The following is an 11,196-nucleotide window of genomic DNA, read 5'->3' on the forward strand; positions in this document are numbered from 1 at the left end:
GCTGTTTTTAATGGTCCACAGACTAATATTCATCATCATCGACCCACCACGCACATTTTATGCAACTTACCCCTAGTACTTCTTCTAACAAATGGTAGCAATACAAAAAAATGTAGATACTGCTTTGGCAGTGGTGCCCAAATAACAAACATGTGTGAATAACTGCTCGAAAAAATATACATGTTAGGCGATGTTCGGGCATAGCCCTTCTCTCCACGAAGGGTCATTGCCCAAATTGTCACCTAAATATATTATTTATGGCAGTGTTGACGAATATTTAAAGGTTTTTGTTGTGCTCAACTCCCAAAGGACCATTCGGTGCGAATATTAAATGTACCCGACAGCCTCATACTGACAAGCCACTCAAACCGTTCTCATGCTGAGATTGTCGCAGCAACGAGGTAGCAGCTCTCATTGAGGGCACCAAGGTGGCAAGATGATAATTATCTGGCCTCGTAAACAGGTGGTCGTGGTTCTAGATTTGAAGCTTTCGTGACTGCAAGGATTCATATTCTTAGGTGTTTTCGGTAGCCACGTAGGTAAAAAATTAAAATTAATAAAGGTAAAATAAGAATCACGTTTCGGAGGCAACACAAGCTTGCGTCTTCAGGTGGAACCGTCACAGCACGATTGCTGTATCAAGTACTTGATAGTTTGTGTTGCCTCCGAAACGTGATTTTTATTTTATTTTTAATTTTTTACCCACGTGACTTTACCGAAAAAACCTAAGAATATAATAGGTGGTCGTGGGTTCGATCACGACCCTGACGCCTACTGTATATTTAGGGTTTGCATGTTCTCTTCGCGTGGTCGTGCGTTGAGTACTTGGCTGCCATACATCCCCACGTGACTTGAGCTATAACGTGGCCAGGTCGCTTCTGAAAAAGAGCTATTACAGCTCAGTGGGCCTTACCTGGAGATTTAAAACAAATGTATACCCAGCCTCTCCCCAGGGCTCCAAATACAGAACAAGATATTGCCACCCAGAGGCGGCCACATTCCACAACACTCACGCACCCAACACACAGAGGTTAGAAATTTTGATTGTTTTAATTCGTTCATCTCGGACAAATGCCGGAATTATGACCAAAATCATACCACCACACGCCACACTAACTGTTCAAGCCTGGCGAATCACTTCACCTCATCGCAAAGCTCCACCGAGCACAGCTACTTCTTCGAGAGCTCGTCGACGCTTTGTTCTCAACCTTACTCAATTTCTAGAGGTCCCATCGGCACAACGCCTCGCTCAATCTGGCGTGACAGGCACACACTCAAAACTGTTCTCAAAATTTATTTCAATTTGATTCTGGGTTTTCTTTGTCCCCCCCACCACACACCCACCCCCCACGCCACCCCTCCCCAATCACGTTCAGCCCAAACACAGCTCTGCTTCCAGGCACGTACATGAACGAAAAATGGAGTATAACGTTAAATGCTTTGAGCAACAAAAAAATCAGCGCAAGAACCACAGTGTGTTTAGCAAACAAATAACAGTGTTCAGACCAGTAAATTACATTGCCTAACTGCAGGCACCACCGGGATATTCCTAAAAAATTACAGCATTATTCAATCGACAAATGAAATTGGAATGACCAGTTCTTATAGTATTCCATGGAAGAGCAGCAGCACCGGTACCAAGTGTAGTGGCAAAACTTGGAGTGAAAGTTATTTTATATGGCCAATTTAACAATGGTTGGCAACCCAAAAAAGCTGTGATTATAGAAATTTAAAAAACCTAGTTTTTCAACCACAGGTGATACCAACTGGTTAATTATCCGGTCTGCACCCATGGATTACACACACGTATTATCGAGTGCTTTGTGTTGGCAGAATACATTAAAACTGTGCTAAATCCTTTACAATGGACACACCATCAGTCCAGAGGCCAATATCAGTTATCTTATTCATCAACACATTGAGTGTGACAAGACTTCGGAATTTCTACAACACCAATTTCTTTATATGGTCAAGAAGAGTGTATTGTGAGATAAGCTTTTCAAATAAGATGCTCCCATTTATCACTTTTATTGTCCATACAGAAAAATCGGTACCACTTAATGTTTCGCGAACTCCCGACATCTGACCTGGCCAATGGACTACGTTTGTCATTAAGTTTCAAAATGCCACATTATCACCAGAAGCAATGCCTCTCCACAATAAAGGCCGATGTCGTGACTCTGAACACCCACGTGTTGTGCATGTGCGTGCACTCTTCCAGCCACAGCCATCGCATGCCAGATGATTTCCCCAAAGCGCGGCCGTAAAGAAAACGTGCGTGAAGACCGATCTTGGCAGCTGTGCAGTAAGAAAATTGTGTTCACGGTGCTCAAGAAGTTAATGCAATAGCCTGAAAGTTTTAGCTGAACAACTTTGACCCCTGACAAAAGTAGCTGCAAATTCCTGCAAGTGTCCACGCTCACGGAATCGCGTAATTGAGCAGAGGCTGGGTCCAAACTGGACAAGCATGCCAGTGCATTGCCACCTCATAGCTTGGGAAAACCCTCAACCCACGAGATAATAATAGAAGTGCCCCTCTTCTCGTGCTTTGCTCACCTTGAGTAACAAATTCAACCCTGACAAATTGTATTTGGTGGTTAATAGCTGTGTTGGGTGGGTCGCTAATTGTTGACATTTAAGAGTACAAAAAACCCTTACACACACACAGCCAATGAGAATGACCGTCACTGCAGTGGAGAGTGTCCTTTTGCGGATTTTGACCAGCCCTGCGACACAAGCCGGGACAATCACAGCTGGGAAAAGCATGTGGCTGTGTAAACCACCTACCGCCCAACCGGACGATAAAACAAAGCACATTGTTCTAGTTGTGTGCGTGCGCGTGTTAGTTCGAAATTTCTCATTACACAAGGAGTTGAACACTTACTGCATGTCGTGAGTTAATAAAGAAAATTACAAATGCCTTCCCAAAGGACCCCCCCCCCCTCCCCCGGTCGTGGCTAATGCAAACGTCTACAAACTCGTTTCGGCCTCAACGACAACAATAATTAGGTGGTTTAACTTTAAAACAAATGGAAAGTTCACCAGCTAGGAGAATGTACTTTTGATATTTAAAAAATATACAACACCATAACAAAAAGCCCCAGAAAAGAAAGATGCGGGGAGGAAGGAGGTGGCGGTCGCCTCCTCTTCATCCCCGGCGGCACGCACCCCCCGCCCGGCCCCGCATCCTCCCAGCGTGGGGGCCTCGTCCGCTGGTGCTCGTAGGCACGGGCGTCCGTGCAGCTCTCGCGACACCTGTTCAGGCCGGGAGGCTCAGCTTCTTGCCTTTCAGGACTGCGGGCGAGAATAACACAAAGGTAAAGCACCACCACACATTTAGACGTACACGTCGGATGTGGCACCACGGTGGCGATATGTCAACTACCTCGCCTGGTATACAGGTCCTGGGTTCAATCCTGACCCTGACGCCTGTATATGTGGAGTTTGCATGTTCTTTCTCTCTCCCCCCGTGGTCGTGTGGATTTTTCTCCGGGTTCTCCAGTTATTCCCTCCACATTTTGAAACATGAGTTTAAGAGTATTTGGCTACTATAAAATTGCACACAATAAGCCACTTCATTGGGATATCAAATTGTGGCCAGGTGGCTTCTGAAAAAGAGCTATATCATTCAGCGGGCCGTACCTGGTAAAATATAGTTGAATAGATTTACGAACGCTTATCATGGCCGGCACGGCACACGAGAGTGGGTGACGTGTTTAACGTGACAACTGGACCCTTTGGATGTTTCGGACTGATTATAAGTAGGTACAGCCCAGAACCGGTTAAAATATTAAGCACCAATGATGTCTATGGTTAGGAAGTGAACCTTGTGTTGACGATATCACTGCGCATTGCAAGAACCACGATGCCATCACTTCCCATGCAAGCACGAACACACGTACAACACACATAACCCATGCGGAAAGCTTGGAGATTATCCCTTTCAAATGACCAATGGGTTAGCACAAGTCAAAAAAGAATTGTCAAATAGAACTGAGCAGATAATTTCGTAAATTTTCCTTTTTTAAATCTTTCTGATATTGCATTACACGGCACAGCATATATAAAACCAAACTGAAACTTTACTTTTGGGTAATTTTCATAAAAAACACACCAACTATTATGCAAACTTAGGCAGTATGCAGCAACTAGCGCTGTACATTTTAAGTGCAATGTTCACGAAATGGAGAAAAGTTCTGAAATTCAAACTTCTATCAAAATGTATATTTTCATTCCAAGATAAAACTGTAGATAAGCGGTACGTTGCGTATTGTTACGCATTACATTTTAATACCATATGCAATTCGTACTTTTGTAATGCTTCAACGACCATTATGTAACTTAACTGTAGCGTTGAAGAGACCTATTGCACCATTGGTAGTAAGGAAGGTGCGACACCAAGGGGGCGAGAGAATGTTCAAAACCCTACCCCCCCCATGGCTCTCAAAGTTCACTTGAGCATAGGGCATCCACGAGACATGCAATGATGCCAGGTTCCAAGAGAAAACATTTTATTTAATTACTGGCTATATCTCGTCTCATTTTTATCACCTTGTTTGTATTGTGTGTTGTGGTTTTTCTTGTCTCACTTGCAGCTTCACGCACAATGTAATAATAGCTGACAAACTTGCACATAGGCAGCTGCTTTCTCACATTCAAGATTTAATGCGTGTATGGCAAGCAAAAGAATTGAGTTCGATAGATGATTTGCTGGGGATCGTTACGAGGGTTGTTGACTGAGTAGTGTCATTGTGATAATCAATTAAAGAGTCCTTTATCAATTCCAAAAGCCATTTAAATGTTAGTCATATATAGTTTACTTTTTGGAGCGATCGAACAGATATGGATGCCAGAAAGTAAAAACGCAACTGGTGATTTATACAACCCATGAAAAATACATTTTGCTGGTTGAAAGCCTCACTAAACAGTGTTGGTCATGTGGGGTGTTTAACCATACTTCACCACTCTGGTCAGTGCGGGTTGGTGAAGGTTGGTAAACCAATCATACATTTTTCATCATTATTTGCGTGAAATTATCAATGTTAGCCACTGGGGAGTGACAAGCTTCTTTTTTAATATCCTGTTGCTTGTGGCCTACTGTACCGTTCCGAGGTCATGTGCACGAATGCCTATTTTATTAAGGGTGATATTGGCACGTAAAATAAAGATTGATGAATTGCTAATCGTTCCAAGTCTGGCGATTGTTCATGTTGCGCCTCCCGCCCCGTACCTTTAGTGATGTACAGGTAAAAGAAGTCGCAGTAGAGGATGGTCTGCACCAGGCCGGCCACGATGGCGATCAGGTCGAAGAAGCCCTCGGCAAAGTAGCGCCAGATCCAGTTGAAGAGGTAGAGGGTGCGGTAGACGCCCAGCGCAAAAAGGTAGTGGCTGGTGATGGTCTCCGCCTCCCCCGTCTTGCTCACCATGAAGAGCTGCGGCAGGATGGCCACCGACTCCAAGTATATGGAGAAGGTCCACAGGATCTGGGGGCAGCGGTACACAATGAGTAGGGTACACAATTGAGCGTGGTACACGCGGGATGTGATATGACAAGAGCTTGGTGAACGCCACACGTGGTACACAAGGTATTTGGTTTACAATGGGAGGTGGACAGAATGTATTTTAAGAAAAGTTGTATTTAGCACTCAATGGCTATGCAAACAGAGTTTGGTAGACAATGGGTTTAGATGACAATTTTTTTAGCACACAAGATTCAACAATTTAACACGTACATTTTAACACGTAAGATTCAACACACAAAGTTCGTGCATGGTACACAAAGGGTTTCTTATAATCCTCAGAGTGAATAGATATAAGCATGTGTGCAGACTCTACCCTTGACAGCAAAATGAGCAACGGAACCACAAAGCTTGCCGCACAACCACACAAGAATTGTCAATTCAAGGCATCCCCAAGTCACCCCTGCTGTCCTCTGCTGGTGACTACATATATAGCACGCCGATTGTTACAACGCAGTCTCTTCCAAAGGTGATTGCTAGACAGCAAAAGGTACGCTCGCCCTTTGCTGTCAAGAAATCTTCTTGTGTGTGTATAATTACGCATCATTGTTTCCAGCCTGCACGCGCCTTTCCATCCCTCGAGTTTCTCACCATTCCTAGATTTAAAATATTTCCCCTTGCCCAAACAAGAATTGGGCCGATGCTCATCTTCATTTGTGCTGCCTTGGGGTCAGTGGCAATTCCATTTCCTTTGGTGGGAGAAAAGTCTCTCCCCATACCTCGCCTGTTATGCAGGGGGTCGTGGGTTAGGATCCGACCCTGACGCCTGTATATTTGGAGTTTGTATGTTATCGCCCCGTGGTCGCGTGCATTTCTCTCCGAGTAGTCCGCTTTTTCCCTCCACATTTAGAATCAAAGTCATGCGTTTAAGAGTATTTGGCTGTGATTCATTTCTACTTGATGACAAGTCACTTCACTGAGCTATCGTTTGTGGCTAAGTCGCTTCTGAAAAAGAGCTACATACAGCTCAGTGGGCCTTAACTGGGAAAATATAAACATTGTTTAGTTTAAGAGTGTGAGGAAGGAAGAGTGAAAATCAAATCGGAGTTAACCGTGTCCACCAGGCCATTGCAGATGCACCCAGAGCTCGGTGGTCAAGGGGGAGCCCGAGGATCGGACAGATGGGGGTGATGGGAATGTAAGAGTGGACAAATGTCGTTTGGTGTCACTTTGAAACAGCTGCAGGATTTAGCAGAAGGAAGCCATGACAAAGTGCAGTGGGCATCGGTGGTATTGTCGATGGTGATCTCCTGAATTTGACCAGTTAATACAGGCAAAAAATAAATTTTCCTTGAGTCTAAACAAATTTTTCTTGATTGACAGGTATTGTCGTAGAAAGAGGTATGTGAACGTGTGTTTGTCGAGACAGCGCACTTATTTAATTCAACCTTGCTTCAGGCAATTTAACAACGACCACAAAAACCTAAAGCCAAGGCAAACACTACAAAGCAAACGAGCAAACTCATACATGTAAAACAAACATGCCAAACACGTAAAGCTCCTCAAGTTACACATGCTTAAACATTACAAATAAAAACTTTACTCCATTTATAAAGTTATGACTGCTCACATGAATAAGTTAATTGTGGATTAAAAAAACACTTAAAAGGTGACTAGACTGTGATTGCTCTTGATGAATAATTAATTTTAAAACCTGACTGATAATGATTGAAAAGTTAATTTAGACATTCTCTTTTGCACTTAACCATATCATGTGAACAGGTCAAACAGTGTAACGGGAACAACTAAAGACACGCTCATAGTTTCAGGACAGCAGTGGCGTGTGCCACTGACTTCAATGTTCCCGTCTTGCGAGCAGACTCACAAGCTTGGTAATCTTCAGTGATGGTGACAACGTTCTGGGCCACCCACCACTTACAAACTGATGTATCACCCTGCTCCAGCAACTAAGGCCTCGGGGCCGAATTCTTAAGTCACAGCTCTGCTGCTGAGTTGGTCTCTTACCACGGCTCAACTCAGACTTGAGCTGCTCAGTTGCTTTCAAAGAAGCACGAGCAGCAGTTCAGTTCATTGAAATACTGTGCATGGCTGGGAACGAACATGCTCCAGAGCAGATTCTAGTTAAACCTGGCTTTGAGCACACTCAGGTCTAAGAATGCAAACTCCTAGTCAACCTGTGTTCAATGGTTGGTTGCTCTTACTCCACTGCTGTGCCCGCAGCTTGAAGCTCCCTCTTTCTGGCCATGTGCTTCTCCATTTCAAGTCAATGCTTATTACCATTCTCTTCTCCACTCCTGTTTGTCTGATCATATTCACTTGACTCGAACATCGACAAAATGCCATCATCTTTCGCCATGATCCAATAAACCACGAATTGCTTTTTGAGATGTTGAAATGCAACCGTCTTTCGGCGCTTACAAATTAAAATCGTACTGCATTGTAAGTGAACACGAACAGCCACCGTGTGACTGTGCATCGCCAGCCGAGTTGTGAAAGCAGTTCCGTTGAAACCAGCCGCCACCCGTTTGCGATCTACTGTGAGCCCTGGCCGGGTGACGTGCGAACCGTACGCACGCGGTGTCTGTGTGCCATTACCTCCACTACCGAGTAGTCATGGTTGACCACCAGGGATAGCAGTGCCACGGGCAGCACCAGGAACTCCACGCGGAATGTATCGTGGTTGCTGTCGTACGTTGCCTTAAACTTGGAGTAGATCATCCACACCGTCGCATAGGAGCAGCCTATGTAAATGACCTGCTCGCATCACACAGCAAGTGAATATTTTTGGTGTTACTTTAATAAAATGTGTTAGTTGAATTTACCTACCTATCTCTTGGCCTGTAAAAATATTGAGGCACGAATATATGTCCATGAATCTTTATCAAAGCAGTCTAGAATGTGAAGTTTCCACGGTGCTGGTAATATTAAATATGATTTGAAGCTTTCGTGACTGCAGAAATTACTCTTTGGTTCTTTTGGTAAAGTCACATAGAAAGAAAATAAATTAAATAATAGAGTACGACGTTTCGATTGCAACACAAGCAACCGTCATCAGGTAGAACTAAATTTGAGAGAGAAAAATCACAAGACACGGAGACATTTCACACTGGTTAGCACTAGTTGGTGAAGCGGGATCTAGGACTAGTTCAGATATCACTTACCACAGATGTTGGTTGTGGTCAGGAATCGAACTCTGGTATCCAGATTCATAGCGAGGCATGCTAGCCATTGCACTACCACTTCAGCCCCAGCATTCATCATATTACTTTGTTGACAGTCTTTTGCTATGATCTAGCATTTATGATATTTCTACAAAATAGAAGCAATGTCTGACAAGAAAAAAACCCTGTAAGATGTCCCCTGCACAAGACACTAAAGTTGCATGTCATTAAGCGTAAAAAATGTACCAGTTCACCCACATAAAATGTGCCAAGAGAAAGTAATAAAACATGAAAGTACTCAAACACCGTGAAAAATGTGACGTGGAACTGAACTACAGGTATACGCTTGGGGTGTGCACAGATGCTGTTGAGACAAACGGTGCCATTTCAATAGTAGTACCGATGGGTTGCTCGTTTAGTTTGCGATATGTCTGCAATGTGGCATCATTTCTATACTGCTAATATTTGTCTACTATTGTAAGTTTCTCATTTAAAAAAATGCGTCTTTTGGCAGCACTAGCCTAGATCTGTTTGTTAATCAATTGACATCAGAGGCCTGTGGTACAGCGAGACCCGGGGGGCAGGGAGGGAGGTGACACAGTGGGAAGAGCCAACGTGGAGAGGGGACCCACCTTCATGGTAGTGTTGTAGAGGGAAATGTAGTTGGTCAGCAGGTCCAGGTATCGGGTTGTGAACACCAGAGCAAATAGGATCTGGCTCTTGCCCGATATACCTATGCACAACACACACACATTCAAATGTTTGCATAAGGATACACCGACAGCCCACGGCCTCCATAGATGAGGGATGTAAAACAAACAATGAAAAAAGTTAGAATGACTGATATAGCTATAGACTGCACGTTACACTAAAGTACAAATCTATTTTTATATTGACCAATGAACAGTTTTTTCCCACATTAACAAACACTTAGTATCAAATACTCAAAGACGAATACATATAACACAAAGGATACTCATTCATTACAGCTCCTTTAATGTATCTCTACCTGGCCAATTGCTCCTCTGAAAGTGTCATGGCCATACATATTAGCCTGCTATATATTTTATCGTATAGTTTTGAAAAGGCATTTTTTTTTTACAATTGTCTCCAAACTTCCTGAGTCCACTGCTCCTTTAATTTCAGGTCGGACTCTTATTTCCTGTTTATTGTTGTCCTTCCCCGCGCCTTCGATTAGCAACGCACGGTGCGAAATAAGTGATATATATACAACGGACGTGCCGAGCCTGTGTTAGCAGGGGCGGCTCCTGGCGTCATTAAGACTCTAAAGGACCCTATTGCTATAGACACTAACTAGAGTACCAGGCATATACTCACTATCGCATTCACCGACACCGGCCCCATTTAAGTCGCCCACAACGCGGCCTCTGAGCAGGCGAGTTAAACATCCCGGTAGCATCACCGTCACTTCGCGCAGTATCAAGTACCACTCTGTGATGGTCCGACAATTGTCATCCAATGGACAATCTGGTCCCCGTCATACGCACGAGGAATGTCACATCAGCAGAGCAATTGAGGCATCCAACACACGGACGAGTCCAGACCTCACAGAACGATTAACTCACCGTAACCCACTCCCCATTACAATGGTGAGCGCTGAAACATTTAGCAAATGGGAGACATTTTTTGAATGACAGCGTCTCTCGTGAGGACAACACCGGACAACCTCTCACGCCGGGCGTGGCGGACAACGCGGTGTTTGAGAGGCAACACAAGTTCGTGGGATCTAAGCAGCGTTCCAACAGAGTCGTCCGCACCCCCTCTGCGTTACGGGCTGGGCCAGGAGACGGACACCGCAGCGAACCCCTTTGACGAGGTCGCCCGCCCGCCTGTCCCGTGCTCCCAATGCCCACAGGAAGCGTTATTAACAAACGAAACGAGAGTCGGCCGTGCGGCGGTAGCTCAGTAACACATCACAGCGATGCGGGAGCATCTTGAGACTCGGGCAAAGAGATGCGGGGCGAAAACAATCGCGAAGAATGACGAATTATTACCAACCAGGCCCCCGTGGTTTATCGAGTCCCAGTTTACGGTGGGCCGCCGCTCCCCCGCGGGACAACCGGGCTTGCCACACCGCGCGCGACCCTCACCTGCGCACGACCTCGTCTTCCATATCTTGAGGAGGAGGATGATGATGGCGAGGAGGTGGGAGAGGTCTCCCGCCAGGCGGAACACGTTCATGGCTCACTTTGACACGGCCGCCTCAGCGATCTCCCGGCTCCCGCGATATCGCGCGCAAGATGGCGGTCGCCGACGTGGCCCCGGTGACGTCACCCGCGCGATAGAGCCCCGCCCCTTCCGCCGCCGTCACCGACCCCCCCCCTCCCACCACATCCATCTGGCCCCGCCCCCGGCAGGGTCGTTGACCAATTGGAACGGAGCAACGTGGGGGGGGGGGGGGGGTGACGGGGTCAGTGGTTTCTCGATTATAAGACGCACAGGTGCCACCCCCCCCCTCGCGCTTTAAGTGAAAGCAAAAGTTGGGGGGTGCGCGTCTTATAATTCGGTGGCGTCTTATAATTCGGTGGCTTCTT

At 45.5% G+C, this 11,196-nt stretch overlaps 1 protein-coding gene across 1 annotated transcript; it reads right to left on the bottom strand.

Moving 5' to 3' along the window:
• Positions 1-1,031: 1,031 nt before the first annotated feature.
• LOC133348065 (ER lumen protein-retaining receptor 1) lies at positions 1,032-10,945 on the bottom strand. Its single transcript, XM_061560907.1, has 5 exons — positions 10,753-10,945; positions 9,274-9,374; positions 8,076-8,234; positions 5,231-5,483; positions 1,032-3,294 (listed from the first exon to the last, which is right to left on the bottom strand). Exons 1-5 carry the CDS (start codon positions 10,841-10,843, stop codon positions 3,260-3,262), a joined length of 639 nt encoding a protein of 212 aa, XP_061416891.1. The 5' UTR covers positions 10,844-10,945; the 3' UTR covers positions 1,032-3,259.
• Positions 10,946-11,196: the final 251 nt, after the last annotated feature.

The sequence above is a fragment of the Lethenteron reissneri genome, chromosome 26 (genome assembly GCF_015708825.2).
Source record: "Lethenteron reissneri isolate LAM-NWPU_2019-01 chromosome 26, ASM1570882v1, whole genome shotgun sequence".
NCBI classification, from domain to species: Eukaryota; Metazoa; Chordata; class Hyperoartia; order Petromyzontiformes; family Petromyzontidae; genus Lethenteron; species Lethenteron reissneri.